This window comes from Pimephales promelas, chromosome 11, assembly GCF_988280905.1.
Source record: "Pimephales promelas chromosome 11, fPimPro1.hap1.1, whole genome shotgun sequence".
Classification (NCBI taxonomy): domain Eukaryota; kingdom Metazoa; phylum Chordata; class Actinopteri; order Cypriniformes; family Leuciscidae; genus Pimephales; species Pimephales promelas.
Genome location: NC_142779.1, coordinates 21,770,091 through 21,788,427, shown reverse-complemented (window position 1 = coordinate 21,788,427; position 18,337 = coordinate 21,770,091). Strand labels below are relative to the sequence as shown.

The window sequence follows — 18,337 nt, the reverse complement described above, 5'->3', positions numbered from 1 at the left end:
AGTTTCTTCACAGAAACTTTTGTAAAAAAATCGCTAAAATTACTGTAGTTTGCTAACGATAGTCCCGCAACATATTTTCGTCGTCTCCGTTGTTTCCTGCGAACTTCACAAGATAAATGCAAGAAAATAGCTGTAACCCACGCGACTGAGATAACTGCAGCTGTCGACGGCATCTTGGACGTTGTGATAAACATCGGCGCATCTCCTGTGACGTAGGCGCTAGCGACGACTTATAATGACGTTTAACGGAGGCGTAGTGGTGTCCCATTTCTTAGGGGAATATTTTCACCCCTACGCATTGCCACTCAGTTTCAAGGGTCAAGGGGAAGGCGAAGGGGTAGGGCTAGGGCAAAGTGAAGGGGTAAGGGGTAGAATTGGGATTGGCCCTAACTTCTTCCAGGACATAATGACAGTTTTAACAAATAACAAAAAATTGTTTACAAAAGTTACCTGCTGCAGCTTTAATTAACTATGTGTACTTACAATAGGGTTAGGATTAGGTTTGTTGTATGGTTAGTTGCGTGTAATTATGCATAAATTATAGTTATTACTGTAGTAACTACATGCAACATGTGTAACAAGGACACTGTAAAATCGTCTTACCGTTTTTTTCTTAGCGGTTATGTACTCTGGGTTACTTCATATACTTAAAGTTATGTTTATTTATGACATTAATTTAGTGTTATGATTGTTACCACAGCAGTGTTTTGTATTTGTGTGCATGGCATTGCGTGTACATTCTATACAATATTAGTATTATCTCAGCTTGTGTAAAAGCTACTTGTGATGAACTTTGATACATCATGTGGCTTTCTCTCTACCACATTTTTTGTGGTTGTCAGTATATTATAAATGTACATAATTTTGTCTATAAAAGAGCAATATGATCATAAAATACTGTAATAAAAACACACTTCAACAGTTACCTATGGTAACAGTTAGCTGTTAGCCTGTGCAATAATCCCACATAGCAGCTTTTGTTTGTGTTGCATGACACTTTGGATTTCCCTTCCTCCCTGCTAAAGGCTTATTCAGCTGTTATCCTCCTCCCTCTCTCTCTCTCTCTCTCTCTCTCTCTCTCTCTCTCTCTCTCTCTCTCTCTCTCTCTCTCTCTGTCTCCTCTGCCCCTCCCCCTTTGTCCTGTGGGCTTTAATCTTGTTGGGCCTGAGGGTGAGAGAGAGATTGTGTGAGTCAGAACTGGGACTTGCGGCAGTGTTTTCCGTGAATGTGTGTGTGACGGTGGCGTGTTATGTTATGCAGGAGGTTCAGGATTGTTTAGAGGACTGGGCCGTCAGTCTTTCCGAGCTCAGCACCATGAAGACGGACCTGTCCCAGTACATCCTTACTGATGACGTCCTCCTCCTGCAGGAGCAAGTGGACCATCTGCACTGTCAGTGGGAAGAACTCTGCCTCAAGGTAAGACACAAACATGTTTACCTAACAAACATACCATAGACTTTTGTATATTCTACCATACAACTATATATATATATATAGTATATATATATATATATATACATACAATATCTATGAAAAGCTCCCCATCTGTCCTCAAAAGGAGGTTTTCTAAGATGTAGCAAACTTCTAGTTTATCACAAAAGGATAGCTAAGTAAACCCATGCACATAGTTCATTTGAATACTATTTTTGTACACTTCCATTTAGAGATGGAGGAAACAAATATAAAGCCTAAAGTTATCTTGTGACTAAACATTGGCTGCTGTTTGTCACTCATTAAACCGACTGATAAATCTTGTTGTGTGTGTCTTGTTGAAGGACATCTTTAACAGTAAAATGGGTTGAATGAATCTGTACTATTTGTATGTATTTTTGAGGTGGAAAAGTTAAAATATTTAGCATCCACTGCCTTACACAACATCCTGATTTAAAAACATCTTTAGTTATCTAAATGAAGACATGCAATTTATTGTTGTTTTCTAAAGTTGATTATAATTATTATTTGATATCTTTCATTCATTCTTTAAACATTTTACATTTGAGAATATCCTGGATGTCCTCAAAGGGATGTTTTGTCATATTTAACTTTTGGACACTGCTCTGTTTACTGCTAAGTAAACCTACACACACAGACAACATGCTCAATGGAATTCCAGCTATGTTAAATACAATGTTAGCAGACCATCAATATACCCAAGAAACAGATGTGAAGATTTGTTTTAATGTTTTTTAAGCAGTGATCATTGATTCAGGTGGAGTCATTGTTCCTGTGAAGTTTACTAATGTATCATGTTCTGGTGTCTATGATCCATATATTGATTTACTTTCTGAACCTGTGCCTCACTCCCATGAGGTCTCGCTGCTGTTGTATATGGTGCTGGATCAGTCAGCTGGAGTCTCATGGGGTCATGTTTTTTTGGGGTGGGTAGGGGACTTTGACACTGGAAGGAGAGAGCAGATGGTAGAGAGTGAAGGACACAGAGAAGTGAATAGAAGCAGGAGTCTTTAGCTCTTTGTTTTGGAAATCACCCTCAGTGTGTCTGTCACACGCCGGAGTGTGAGTGTGTGTCTGTAGGGGGTGGTGGTTGTGGAGGTGTTGCCTGGTAACAATGAAGTCCACAGCTGTTGAGTTAGTGTGGATTTTGAAACTTTAAAAGCTTCTTTTTGACAAGGTTCATAGAGATGTTTTCTTGGAGATCTGATTCTTTTCCTCTGTAACTGGAATACCCTTTTTATTGTCAACATTAACCTGTTTGTTTTAAATTAAATTTAGTCTCTAATTTATTAATATGAACCTGTAAACATACAGTATATTTTAGATCACTTACTTACTTTAAAGTTAAATAAATTAGTTAATTAATTGAAAAGAAAAATTAACTTATTTCTTCTAGAACTAATAACAAACCCTGTTTACATCCCATTTGGTCCAGAAATCAATATATATATATATATATATTCCCAGAAATACAATATATCAAAGAATATATCAAATAACTTTGATATATAAAATATATATATATATATATATATAGAAAATTTCAAATGGCACTTAGAGGCTTTTGCATCTGAACTCTTCACATATATATATATATATATATATATATATATATATATATATATATATATATATATATATATATATATATATATATATATATATATATATATATATATATATATATATATATATATATATTTGAAGAGTTCAGATGCAAAAGCCTCTAAGTGCCATTTGAAATTTTCTTCTAGAATGATCATTTTTATCAAGCTTGTATATTTAAGTTCAGTAATTTCACTTAAATGGCAATGATAATTACCTATTAATTGTTATTTAAGTGAAATTACTGAACTTAAATATACAAGTTTGATAAAAATCATCATTCAAGAAGAAAATTTCAAATGGCATTTAGAGGCTTTTGCATCTGAACTCTTCATATATATTCCCAGAAATACACTCTCAACATGTTTTTATTTTGAGGGTTGTTGTTTATTTGTTTGTTTTCTCATTACTGAGATTACTGTGATTGTTATTCTGTATTACAGTAAAGACACCAGTGATCTGTAAAACAATGTTTTTTCCATTTGATTTAAATCAGTATTAAAAGCAGTACAACAATTTGATACAAGTATTAATACTACCATTTAAATATTTTTTTTTTCTAATTGCATAGCTGTGCTGAGAATTTTCTTATTTGATTGCAAAAAAACATTTGAAATAATTTAGTGTGCATTTTTATACATTTTCATTTTGTTGTAAAATACATGACCTGCACATCATTTGGTTTTAGTCAGATTCTTATTCTGTGTGTGATGCTGTCATAGAGTATCTCTTATGTATTCTCTCTCTCTCTCTCTCAGGTGTCTCTGCGTAAGCAGGAGATTGCTGACCGGCTGAATGCCTGGATCATATTCAATGAGAAGAATCGGGAGCTGTGTGAATGGCTGACACAGATGGAAAACAAGGTGGCGCACAGCGCCGAGCTCAACATCGAGGAGATGGTGGAGAAACTCAAGAAGGTGAGACAAATGTCTTCCAACACCCAGCCCAAAACACCTAAGATACACAATACTCTCTGTTCTAGCATTTTACTGTGTTTTGCTAAACCTAACTTTGAAGAGCAGACATTCCACATTTATTTGCTTAGATTGCTTCCTTTCCTAGTCGAATGTAAGCAAGCAAACAAGAGTACGGCCGTAAATAAACTCATTTCTCGCCCTCTTTCAAACAAATACTCACTCTACAGGACTGCATGGAGGAGATCAACCTCTTCAGTGAGAATAAGACACATCTGAAACAACTGGGAGAACAACTCATCACTGCTAGCAACAAGACCAAAGAGACAGAAATAAATGACAAGATCAAGGACATCAACGACCGCTGGCAGCATCTGTTTGATCACATCGAGGCCAGGTGAGACCTTAGAGTAACCCTGAGCATGGTCATAAAATGGTCAAACATCAATAACTTAGCTGGATTTTTAGGTTTGGGTCATGTGATATGAACTGCTCATATAGAACTTTCTAAGATATATCCGAGACAACACAATCTGACATTGATCCTATTCATTTCAGTCACACTTTATTTAACAGACACGAAGAGTAAACATCAGCACAGTGAACGAGTGTGTGGCTTTAGTCCAGGTGGGTGGGATCAGGGGAGAGTGTATGGAGAGGGCTGGTTTATCCCGCACTCCGTTTGATTGACAGTTCTTTGATTAGACAGATGGTGGCTGTAGCTTCATGTGACATTGATGGCCAGCTTGTTGACGTCTTGTCTCCAAGTCTGCCTTTCTTTTTCGCATTTTCTCAGATCCTTAGTTCTGAATCTCTGAGATCATATTAAAGTGCATTATGTTCAATTGTATGCAAGCTTATATCAGCCTGTAGAGGTTGAGATTAGACCATATCTGCCTTTCAGCTACACTCTTAATAATAAATGCAATGCATAGAAGTTAAATGTTTGGTTCCCCAAAGAACGTTTCAGTGAATAGTCAGTTCTTAAAAGAACCATTATTTTAAAGAATTTGATTTGATTTGATTTATTCAACAATGATCATAAACATCATGCCAGAGGCAATTCATATACATTTAAATACAATTTATTGAGGATAAAATATTTTACAAAATCCTCAGGCTTATTTCCGTTGTGGTCCTCTATATGCATAAATTGAATGAATAGTTCCAGTGGATCAATCAAACAGATCTCAATCCCTATTGACTACCATAGTATGTATTTTTTCCTACTATCGTAGTCAATGGGGAATGAGATCTGTTTGATTAAAACATTCTTCCAAATATCTTCCTTTGTGTATAGCAGAACAAATAAACTCATAGAGGTTTGGAACAACTTGAGCGTGAGTAAATAGTGACAGAATTTTCATTTTTGGGTGAACTATCCCTTTAAGAGAGGATGGAGGAGGTTAAAAGGGAAATGAGTTTGTTACCCATTGAACCCTTTAACTGCAGCTTCCTCTTGCTTCATAACAACAGATAAATTCACCTGGAGAGTTCTAGATCTTCACATGTGCAGTCAAGCAAAAATCTCTGCATTCACAATGACAGTGATTAAAACTGCAGGTAGCTGGCTATCAAAAACCAGTGTCGTTATTGCGTAACATGTTTTTTTTTTTCTGCTTTGCAAACAGGCGAACAGACAAATTATACCTTGCTTTAGACAGGCATATCATATAGTTCCAAGCTGAGCAGATTCCTGAGCGTATAAGTGATTTGATTGTTAGCTCTGGCTCAAGGTTTTAGAGCTAAAACTGGCTTTGCAGGTGCATGTAGACACTAAAAGTAGCTTTGTAGATCAGTAGGTAACCAGGCACGAGACCAGTCTGTCTGTCGGCTCTCCTTGAGCTGCAGCTTTACGCCTGTCATATTCCTTCCCATCAACCACTGAGACTCCATGAGCACAAGTCAAACGAAAAGACATGCATTATCAGTATGATGTAATTTTACCCTGTCAGGATTTATTTTTTGACTATTGAGGACTGAGGCCTGAACTCTTCCTTTAAATCCACTTTGTGTATATACAGAGAGTGTTTTAGTGACAGGCTGAATGTGTATTGATAATTCCGTTGAAGTCATTTGTTTTCTCTGTGTCTGAGGTCAAAGTTCACTGGTATGACTCCAGCCTGTCTCAGCTGGTTGCTCTGTTTTCATTGACACTATTGAGTGATTTCAGACATTATTTTTTAGACTAGATCTGTTTTTAAAACCATTCTATGAGATGGTTTGTAGTACCATTTGTAGTATTTACTTTTTTTGTTGAAGATATTAATATTTTGATTCAGCTAGGATGCATTAACTTGATCAAATGTGTAAAGGCATTTATAATGTTACAACAATTTTCTATTTGGAATAAATGCTGTTGTTTCTATTCATAAATTATCCTGAAAATGTATCACGTTTTCCACAAAAATATTAAGCACCACCACTATTTTCAACATTGATTTCTTAAGCACTAAATCAGCATATTATAATAATTTCTGAAGCATGATCATGTGATACTAAAGACTGGAGTAATGATCCTCAAAATCAGCTTTTTCATCACAGGAATAAATTACATTTTAAAATAAATTAGAATATAACAACTTTTATTTTAAATAATAATAATAATATCAATAAAATCACAGTTTTTAATGATTTTTTTAACATATAAATGCAGCCTTGGTGAGCATAAGAGACCCAAACAGCAGTGAATGATTTTGTGTGTCACTCACACAACTTGCAAATAGGAGTGTGCGATTGAGACGAGTCTTTAAACAGGATTACAGAAGTTGACTGACGCATCCGACTCTTTTGTCACCTAAAATCACAGCAGAGCTCACCCTCACAGCATCTGCACACGGGCCAGCTGCCGTCTGCTTGCACGGGCCTTTGTGTCCACTCACCCTCCCATAAGTCTTCTGTCTCCACTTATTGTGTCTCTCAGCCAATCAGCATCAAAGCTCTGTCCTTCTGCTCTTCTGCTATTTGCTGATTGATGGCAGCCATTATATTATTGAACTCTTGGTGTCTTGCAAAACCTACTATTGTTGGACAAAGGGCCAACTTTGATGTTATGTTGAAAACAGCCCCTCTGAACACACACACATAAATGATTTTGAACAATCCCACTCTGGAAAGTTCATTAAAACTCTCTACTCACTGTTTCAAGGACTCTTTATTCTGCTTTGTTTTCCCGGACATTTGTCCGACACTCAGACACCTGAGCTGAAACTGTTGCTAAGGCACCAAATTTATTTTACTGTGTGTGACAGCATTGCCTGTTTGTGTGTTTGTGTGTGTGTGTGTGTGTGGTTTTGTGTCTCTTTACGAAGAGTCCACATTTTAACATAAGCTTTATCCACCATGACTATCATCCTGAATGGATATGAAAAACTGACTAACCGTGAAGTGGGATGGTAGAATTAAACCCTTCAGAGGTTTGAAGTGTGCTCTGAATCTTCCCAACACCCGTGAATTGCCCTCTTCTAAAGACTGAAAGCGGCTCTATCTATGTGAGGCCCACCAACGTGGTTCGCTGTGGCCCAGATTTATCAACTCATTTGGCTGAACTGCTTTAAAGCTTGAACAATTAATGCAAATAATGTTAACTATTTATTTTTTATTTTATTTTTTAAATACGATTGGTGCTTGCCTGTTAAAAATGTGCCGCAAAGATGCCACAAGTGTCCCAAATGATGGACTGTGTACTTTATACACTACACTCATACTGTGTACTCTTCTGCCTAGAGTGTGAATTTTATACGGTTATTTTGTTATCTATCAGATACTGACAGCCTCTCTCCTTCTGATGCGCAAGGAAATGTTTGACAGTTGAGTGCATAAACTGACTTATTTAAACTTTTCTCGTTTAAATAAGTGGTTTATACAACAAAATGGCTTAAAATAGAGCATAAGTACGCAAATTGATACACACCTTTTGGGTTGCTATGCAGTTGCTAAGGTGCTCTGAGTGTTTGTTGTGCGTTTGCTAGCTAGTGTTTGTGTGTGTGTGTGTGTGTGTGTGTGTGTGTGTGTGTGTGTGTGTGTGTGTGTGTGTGTGTGTGTGTGTGTGTGTGTGTGTGTGTGTGTGTGTGTGTGTGTTAAAGGTACAAATGTATTGTTTTAGGTTATATGTAGGGCTGTCAAACGATTAATCGGGATTAATCCCATCCAAAATAAAAGTTTGTGTTTACATAATATATTTGGGTGCACTGTGTATAATTATTTTATATATATAAATACACACATGCTTGTATATATTTAAGAAATATTTTCATGTATATTCTGTATAAAGATTTATATATGATTTAAATTATTATATATATTAAATATTATATATAAATATTATATATATAAATAATATTTTTTTCTTAAATATACATGCATGTGTAGGTATATATATATATATATATATATATATATATATATATACAAAATAATTATACACAGTGCACTCACATATATTATGTAAACACAAACTTTTATTTTGGATGCGATTAATCGCAATTAATCGGTTGACAGCCCTAGTTATAAGCAATTGTGTATTATTTGTTATTTCCATATGATCATTTGTAAAGTTCTCTCACCTGTTGCTTAGAGAAACAGCGCAGTGTTCTTCTGGGATTGATAATCAGGTTAGGTTTGGATTTAATTAGCTTTAGTCCATGGAACATAATCTCAGACCACAGAGGAATACAAGACATCTATCTGTCTGTACATCTGTCTGTCTGTCTGTCTGTCTGTTTCTCAGTTCCTCATCTATCATTGACCTTGATTGTAGTTCAGATAATATGAAGACATAGAATACATGTGTGTGTATGTGTGTTTGTGAGTACATTCACTTGTCGGTCGCTCGACAGTTGGTTCAGTTATAGTATACAACCAAAAACGGTCTAAATACTGTTTTCTTGAGTTTTTTTTTTTAGTGTGTTTTTGCTTGGACACAAATGTGACTTGGTTTGTTATTTTCTATATAACATTTACCAAGCTAAACTACCACAATACTGCTTTGATAAATAGTCTTTTTAATGCCTTGTTGATTTTTATCAGATTTAATAGATCTCAGTAGTTTCAATTGAAGAAATTGATGTGGACTGAGCATCCTTACTATCCCCACTGTAACTGACATGTCTCTTGGCCATTCAATGAGAGGGATGGGGGGGGAGAGGGATATGAGAGAGGGACAGGAGGGTGGGAGTAATGTACTGAAGCTCACGGTCTGTGAGAAGAGTGTTTGTGTGATCAGCCACTGCCGTTCAGACAGACATGCTGACACTAACACGAGAAAGCCATGGAGCCTCACCGGTTTGTGAGTAAGTGTTTTCTAATTGCACGCACACCACACGGACGGGTCTTACAAGCATGCATTCATATGTGTGTGTGAGAGGGGGATGGGCAGTGCTTTTGTGAGTGTGTGTGCAGCACTAGCCTGATGATAATCTGCTTTGCATGGAAACACACTTGTTTCTAGGGAGGACGTGCACACTACTGATGTGCTGATGGTGCATGGTGCAAACAGATAGGCACTGCGTGAAGAGCATGCATCTAGAATCATGCATTATGCATAGAATCAAGCATTACTAGTAATGCATTGAACAATAAATGCAACAAGATTTATTTTGTATGTTTTTGATTATTTTTAATCCCTTTTATATCATTATACATTTTCTACAGCTTTCATGTTCATATTCATGCGCTATAGAGGACATCTTGTCTCATTTGCTAATTCAAGCTTATATCAGTGTACGTTTTTACAATAACAGTTTTGAGTGACTGCATGGATCTATTATTTTCCCATGACTATAGCGGTTATGTATGTGACAGTAATAATAAACCTTCTGATAAGAACAAACGTCACAAATGCAGTGCTGTCACGTGCAGTTGAGTTGTTGTGTGATGTCACTTCTTCCACATCAGCACTCTGGTTTGTTTTGGTTGGACCTCCATTGCAATGGTCACGTGACTGTGGAGGAATGTCCCCATCCTATTAGTCGCATGACGTCACTTTTAGAGTAGTCTTAACACTGAGTGTTCTGGTGTGGTTTGAATACTGCGACAGACTGACATTACATGACATGGGTCACCGCGCACACTCAGACTGAGCAAAATGCCCTTTTTCCTGTATTGTTTCTTTGCGTATAACTCAGCTGATAGGCTGCATGTGTAGGAATGACACTAGGTCAGGGAATGTTTACTTTTTATGTGAAATGTTACTCAAGCACCACAGAATAAAACGCATATACTAGATAGATAAACATTATATTAGGTAAATGAATATACCAATGTCTTCTTGGTTTTTAGCGATAACCTATAAGCCTTTAAAGAAAGACCGATGAGGTTGTGAAACAATATCATATGCATTTGTTGAAGCCATCAGTGCACATCATTTCAATTTATTTTTAAAATAATCGTGTTTAATCCCAGAAATGCTAGAAAAAATACATTACCCATAATGCTGCAGAGAAATCTCCGTCAATCAGTGAAACAGATATAGGTATAGGTGTGTATGCGTCTACAATATATATATATATATATATATATGGAGAGAGAGAGAGAGAGAGAGAGAGAGATGACTGTTATTGGCTACTGTTTTATTGGAAGGCAAATGTACTACCAAGGACTCTTAACAGCTGAGAAGATTACTTTAGTAGGACATGTTGTTAGAATAGTGTTTATTTCACTCTTTGTTTAGAATATTATAGTTTGTAATTCATGTAATGTAATAATTATTTTTTTTATGATAGATTGAAAGTCTGGGTCTGGAGATCATAAGATATAATACTATTGTAAAGAATTGCTGTTTTTTTTTTGGGTTTTAAATCCAAATGTGGCTCTAGCTTCACTGAATGACTGACATACATTGACTGACTTGAGTAAAAGATTGATTGATTGATTGATTGATTGATTGATTGATTGATTGATTGATTGATTGATTGATTGATTGATTGATTGAGCAAACCTGAGTTTGAGTCCTTCGCATATTCTGTTCTCTCCCTCTCTTACTATTGCTTCCTGTCTACTATTACACTGTTCTTTTAAATAAAAATTATCGCAAATGACAGACTGACCAATTGTGTTTCAGGGTGAGGAAACTAAAGGAGACATTGGTGACAGTGCAACAGCTGGATAAGAACATGAGTAATCTCCGTACCTGGCTTTCCCGTGTTGAGGGTGAGCTGGCAAAACCTATCATCTACACCATCTGCCACAATGATGAGATACAGCGTAAACTAACAGAGCATCAGGTAATCACTGCATTCATTAACAAAAACATAATATTTAGCTAATATGTGTGAATATCTAATCCTAACTTTATTTTTTAAGTACATATTTTGTCTTTAAATATCACAATGTGTTATGGGACAGATTTATCTGAGCACCATCTATCTTTTATATTCCTTTATTATTTAAAAACAACATGAGCTTTCTCCTGATATGGGATGCATTTGCACCAATTTAATGTATTGGTAAAGCTATCTTTCTTGGACGACTGGTAGTTTTGAGTTTTTTGCAAAAAGTCAGTCTTAGATTTTGATTTGATTTTTATCACTAGGACTTGCAGAGAGACATTGAACAGCACACAGAGGGTGTGACGTCTGTTCTGACGCTGTGTGATGTTTTGCTGCATGATGCGGACGCTTGTGGCAGCGATGGAGAGAACGACTCCATTCAGCAGACCACGCTCAGCCTGGACCGTCGCTGGAGGAACATATGTGCCATGTCCATGGAAAGAAGGATGAGGTCAATACAAACACACAAATCTGCTTGTTTGACCGCATCAATGTCACTTTCGAAAGTTTAATTTGTTTTTGTTGGTTATTTTCGGGCCCCTGACTCTACACTGCCCCCTGCAGGATTGAGGAGACATGGCGTCTGTGGTGCAAGTTCCTGGACGACTACGCACACTTTGAAGAGTGGCTGAACACGGCAGAGCGCACAGTGGCCAACCCCGCCACTAAAGATGTACTCTACACCTGTGCTAAAGAGGAACTCAAAAAGTTTGAGGTCTGATTCTGTTTAGTTCTGTTTATTGATTTTTTTTTTTCACTAACTGTAATAGTAGCCTGTTCATATGAGAGTAGCATCAGTTCTGTTATACAAATTAAAATTGGATATTTAAGTAGTGGCTTTGCAGTTTTTATTAGATCTATTGGACATTTAACCCTTTTTTAAAAACATGCACACATGCAGGCGTTCCAGCGTCAGGTCCATGAGCGTCTGACTCAGCTGGAGCTGGTGAATAAACAATACCGGCGTCTGGCACGAGAGAACCGGACAGACGGTGCCAGTAAGCTGAAGTTGATGGTTCATGAAGGAAACCAGCGCTGGGATATGCTACAGAAGAGAGTTGCTGCTCTGCTCCGCAGGTTAAAGGTCAGATTTGGGTCATACACTACCGTTCAAAATTCAGCAATAAATTTAATAAATTCAGCAAGAACACATTGATCAAAAGTGACAGTAAAAACATTTATAACGTTACAGGTCAAGGTTTCAATGTCAAATAAATGCTGTTCTTTTGAACATTGAACACCAGAATTTTTTATCATACATGTGTATATCTATATTAGTGCTATCTATATATATATATATATATATATATATATATATATATATATATATATATATTATTAGTGCTGTTAACGTGAATTTTTTCCAGTTTAACACTTCAAAAATATTTAACGCAATTAACAAAGCATCCATTTTTCTGTCATTCTGAAGCTAAGTTACATTATATGATAATCACACTCTTAATCACGCAAAGGCAAACACGACAAGACAAAGAGAAGTCCTAAAGATGCGCGCCAGAATCGAGTTCTCTTTCCCGCTTGAACGAAAAATAACAAACAATTATGCCAAACTGTCTGTTTTGTCTAGTATCCTCAAAAGAGCAGTCTTGAGTTACCTAGCTAAGTCTTAAATGGATTTAACGATTTGTGGGAAAATGGGATGTATGTTTAGATCCGCATCAGGTGCAGCAGTGGCAGGTCTTAAAGTGACAGCAGCCACTAATGCTGTCTGTCATTAATGTTGAAAAAAAGGTAAAGGAGAAAACAAAGGTAACAGCGAAAAAGACTCACTGCTGTTAATTAAATGAGACTCAGTATTAGTTTTTTAGTCCCACTCATCTTTCTCTTCCTCTAAAGGGACTGTAGAAAAAAATAAAGCAGGGCTTGTTCAAGTGTATCCAAGCTAACATCAACTAAGCCTCTGAAGAGGATGCCTATGAGGATTACCCCTGATTTTTCCACATAATTGCCTCAGAGATTGCACAGGAGGCAACTTCTCTCCTTAGAGAGTAAATGTAGAGCAAGGAAGGATGCTGTAGTCTGGTCATAACCTCTTTACTGTTTCCTATAAAACACTAAAGCAAATATTAAAGGCAGCGTGCAAAATGCTAGCTTTCAGCATTACAGGTTATAACCTTCTTCCCATCCTGGAAAGCCCTAAACCCTCACCCATGAAATTGGCTGGAAATGGAGCCACACCTGTACATCCTTGCTAAGGGGAGCTAACCCCACTGACATCAGGAAGAGGACAAAATAAGGCACCCTGCATCAACCCTAGCCTGCAGGAGCACTTTGTCCAGTTGAGGGCATTATAGTACGAGAGGGGAGCTTCCTCATTTTATTATCAAGCACAAATGAGTCTGAATGTAGGACGTGATCGTCAGTCATCAGTTTGTCGACAGATAATTTACATCAACCGATACCAGTAGTTGGTAGAATTGAGCTTCACTGGCAGGAGATTAAACTGCTTCAATAAGCAGTAATCACCCAATTAGAAAGTGAGGGTTTGTAATAGTTTACAAATGGGTTATAGTGGTGACCTTTCACCACACTGCCAGTACCTGATGGAGAATGAATTAACATGAGATCGCTTAGAAGAGGCAGAGAGTCTGGACTCGACCTTGCAGGAGTAGAGTCTTCTGAAGGCAGTAGACTGCACCCTCGCCTCCTTGAATCTCTTAACCCCTGTCTCAACAAAGGTGCCAAAGAAACCCAAATGCTAGATTGGGATGTCAAGAATGAAATACTTATCTTTCTCCTTGATTTCTGAGAGGTTTAACCACAGGTGCCTCTCCATAACCAACATACTGTAGGCAGTATGTTTGGTGGCTCAGAGAGCCAGACTTATGGTCTGGTCCAATTCCACCACCGCCCCAGGAGATAACCCTTGCTCCGGGTCCAAGTCCTTGAGCAGGTCGGCCTGATAAAGCTGATGGCGTATTTTGCAGGCACCCTCTACTACTAGCAGGCTTGTGATGTCACGGACTGCCATCGGCCAATAGATTCGTCTGTTTGAGTAAAAAGCTTTTAGACACCGCTCACGCCAAGGGTGTTCACCATAGCGTTTCACTCCAGATGTTCCACTTCTCAGGGAACATCAATTTTAAATTGTAATAATATTTCACTATATTACTGTATTTCTGGTGGAATAAATTGAGCCTTGGTGAGCATAACAGACACTTATAAAACATTTTTTAAAAATCTTACAGACCCCCAAGTTTTGAACAGTACTGTATATTAAAATTTTAAATTCTCAAATACTGAGTGGTTTGGCAATGACACTAAAGTAAATAAACCAAAAAAATATATAAAATTAACTGCATCTGACTTTTACATTTTTGTCACTCACCTGTCCTGGTAGAAATGTGCTCCACTTTTCATTTACATGCTAACAAAGTATAATGTTTTTAGGGGGGAATTTGAAAAGAAAATGTTGGTAAAATCTAAACGCTCCTCTGTGCAGCACTTCACATCTCAGCGGGAAGACTTTGAAGGAACGAGGGAGGGGATTCTGGTCTGGCTGACTGAGATGGACCTTCAGCTCACTAATGTGGAGCACTTTTCAGAGAGCGATATCCATGAAAAGATGCGTCAACTAAACGTACGTTCTCTCCGAACAACATATTTAATGAGCCTGGACTGCAGTCAGAATACAGCATATCTTGTGCTTTGACTTCCTGCAGGCATTTCAGCAAGAGATCACTCTGAACACAAATAAGATTGATGCGCTGATTGTGTTTGGAGAGAACCTGATCCAGAAGAGCGCTCCACTGGATGCTGTACTCATCGAAGATGAACTAGAGGAACTGCACTCCTACTGCCAGGAAGTATTTGGCAGGGTCTCCCGATTCCACTATCGTCTTATCAGTAGACGCCCGGTCAGTTTGAAAAGACTCATCTCACAAACGCTCAACAAAATACTAAGAATGAGTACTGACATGAACCCTTCCATCCCTAACCTTTCGTAGGTGATTGAGGAGGACCGAGAGTTCTCAGACAGAGACACAGATCCGGAAGACTCGGCTGATTTCAGTGGGGTGTGGGAGAGGGAAAGGGAGGAAGATGAGGCTGCTATGGGATCCGATGTTTCACTGACAGTGCGTCAAGCCGTGTCCCAACTGTTACCACCTGCTCTGGAGCGCTCAGGGCGTGAGACGCCCGTCAGTGTGGATTCTATTCCGCTGGAGTGGGACCACACCGTTGATGTGGGAGGATCTTCATCTCCAGAGGATGATGAGGAGTTGACGTACTACAGTGCCCTATCTGGTAACTCTTTACTTACTGGTCTCTGTCGTTTTATTAAAGCATATCTTGAGTTGTTATATGCTGCACTGTTGGCGTTTCTAGATCTTTTCGTTATCTGCAACTCTAGATTTCTTTGTCTCTTACATGACACTGTCAGAGTGCATAGATCTCTCTGTTAATTTTTAGTGTGTCTATATCTCTGTCCGTTATGTACCTCTCTGTTAGAGCAGTGGTTCTCAAAGTGGGGTCCGCGGACCCCTGGTGGTCCGTGAGCTAAAGCCAGGGGGTCCGCGAAATAATTTATAACAACCTAACGTTTTTTCCGTGCTATGAGTCATGTTTTCTTTATCATCTAAAAACATGCTATTTATTCTTAAGTAACTTATATAATGCATTTAACATCAAACAATACAAAGTAGACACTTAAAGTTTTCTATAGATAGATAATCTATATCTGTGCGTCAAGTAGATTATTCGCTGCTGTTGATTTGCGGGACGTGCGCCAGAAAGGAGACCAAGAGACGGCATGAACCCGCATATAAATGTGTCTTTTTAAAAGGCATGACATTTTGTAGTCATTTATAATGTAGCCTATACACAAATAAAAAATGGACACTTTATCGTTTCGGATGATGCACTCTTGTCTTATCTATGACCATAAATAAGAGTATTCCTGTTTCTACTGCTGAGGAAAAATTCCCATGTAATCGCGCGCCGGCATCTCGCGTGCGCGCACAATAGTCAGTTCTAGCACTGCTACTGTAGATTTGACATTAGAAGTCTGATCATTATCAAAATAAAAGTGCATAGTGACAGGGCCGTACCCACAACTGAGGTTGCAAGGATGCACATCGCGATGATACTGACCTTCTCGTCTGAGGTGCTTCAGCAGACTAACAACGATATCTCGTCAATGTCAAAATGTTTGAGTCGGAGTGAACTCAAAGTTCCCCGCACGACGTTTCAGTCAACGGTCATAAAGTGCGAGATAAGATGTAGGCATAAATTAACATAAACTAAACAGCTATTTTAGATAAAAGTTTTAAAAAACGACTGAAACAATCAGTTTGCAAAGTATTAATCAAGCTCAACTTTAACAAAGGAAAAAGCAGGTCAAGAGAAACATACTGTGCCCATGAGATTAACATTATGGATTCATATATTTAATTACAGAAGCTCAAATTAACAACGCACGCACCTATTAAACATAATGCCATTATCATTGTATTTATAGGCTTATGGGCTTTATTTGTGTGCAGAATAATTAATTCAATAATTAGCAGGCCTAATCATTGAAACATTATCTTTTAAGGCCATTCCTGATTGGAATATGTGATTGTGTTTCGTGACATCTTGACAAAAAAAAATGTATGCCACTGCCCACTGACACTGCTTCTAAATCTAGTTATCCAATTGTGGGGCCTTAAAACACCTTAAAATGCACATGTGTAGATCAAGAACATCAAAATTTCCTAAGTGAGGGATCCTAAGTGATTCCTAGCAAGATGACTTTTGGGACCTCAGTAGGCTATTTAGAAATTCCTGCATAGTACCCTGGGTGGAGACCATTCATTTTGTGCAAAAATATTTCATTAGCCGCTCACACATGAACTTTGTGCTCAATAACGGTTATAAATATGAGGGGGGTCCTTGGAAATTTTTTTCCCCTGAAAGGGGTCCCTGGCTCCAAAATGTTTGAGAACCCCTGTGTTAGAGTATATCTAGTTGTATCTGTAATCTGCTGCCGTATTAATGTTTAGAAATAGGTTAGTTTGAATCCTTGATTCTGATTGGTCAATAGCAGCGCTTTATTCATGATAAAACACGGCTATGACTGCTTCACCCAACGGTTCTATTTATCACTGCGCAACACTGCAGTTCCTATGCTGTTTTTATTTGAGCTTTCATGCATATTACACATTGGAGCGTTGTTGCTGTCCATGGTTAGGGACTATTTTTTCTAGCGGAAGGAAGGCTTTTAGTTATTTACTTCATGAAAGTTGCAGTAATACATATTTTTTTTTTTACTTTAATATTTTTATTGTGTGGTAACCGTTTTATAAAAAAAGTTTACATATCTTACATATGTAGATCTCGCTCACTTTGAAAAACGAGTCGTTTGCAGAGCCTGGTGTCATTAAAAGCTTTTATTGGACTAACAAGGACGTTTTCAGTTCTGAAACTTAGAGGATATTCTTATAATATGATGACCTCTTAGATGTCAAAAGCTCAAGGAAATTTTGATCTCTCAGTTCATCAGCCCTTTAAAATTCCCTTTTTAACAATCTCTATAAATATTGAAGATTAAAAAACACTTATATAGAATGAGCCATGTAATTAACTGTTAGTGCATCTAGATCGCTGTAATACAATGCTCTATCAGTGCATTTAAAGTACATCTTTCCTGTCAGTTGTCTGCCGCTCTGTTATATCTATATCCTGCTGTCTTTAATATAACGCTCTTTTAGAGTGCATTTAGATCTCTGTCTGTTATCTGCTCTGTTCTATTAGACTCAGATAATTCTGTCTGTTACAGCGTTTCTAGATCTGTCTGTCTGCCGCTCTTCTGTTGCAGATGTAGAGGTCACTGAGAGCTCTCAGTCATTTGTTAAAGCTACATCTAAAGCTCTGAAAGCTGTGTCCGGTAGGCATCAGCCTGCTGCATGCTGTCAGCACTCACTGCACATCACAAATGTGTTTTAGCATGCATTCAATATCTGCATTAACCCAAATGCATCCTACATGCTTCCTTCATTTGTCTTTAATAAATAGAAGCTGCCTGCTGCTCACTGCTTCCTCACTTAAGCAGCTTCCCATGTCATGCTCTTAAAGGGTTAGTTCACCCAAAAATTTAAA

At 37.7% G+C, this 18,337-nt stretch overlaps 1 protein-coding gene across 1 annotated transcript in view; it reads left to right on the top strand.

The window, feature by feature from the left end:
• Positions 1–18,337, top strand: part of syne2b (spectrin repeat containing, nuclear envelope 2b) — a 94,778-nt gene that overhangs the window by 64,563 nt on the left and 11,878 nt on the right. Inside the window, exons 65-75 of the mRNA XM_039652072.2 lie at positions 1,261–1,416; positions 3,816–3,974; positions 4,202–4,368; positions 11,032–11,194; positions 11,503–11,690; positions 11,804–11,954; positions 12,141–12,323; positions 14,700–14,837; positions 14,920–15,114; positions 15,205–15,502; positions 18,057–18,125. Coding sequence (XP_039508006.2) covers positions 1,261–1,416; positions 3,816–3,974; positions 4,202–4,368; positions 11,032–11,194; positions 11,503–11,690; positions 11,804–11,954; positions 12,141–12,323; positions 14,700–14,837; positions 14,920–15,114; positions 15,205–15,502; positions 18,057–18,125 — 1,867 coding nt within the window. The remainder of the gene's footprint in view (positions 1–1,260; positions 1,417–3,815; positions 3,975–4,201; positions 4,369–11,031; positions 11,195–11,502; positions 11,691–11,803; positions 11,955–12,140; positions 12,324–14,699; positions 14,838–14,919; positions 15,115–15,204; positions 15,503–18,056; positions 18,126–18,337) is intronic.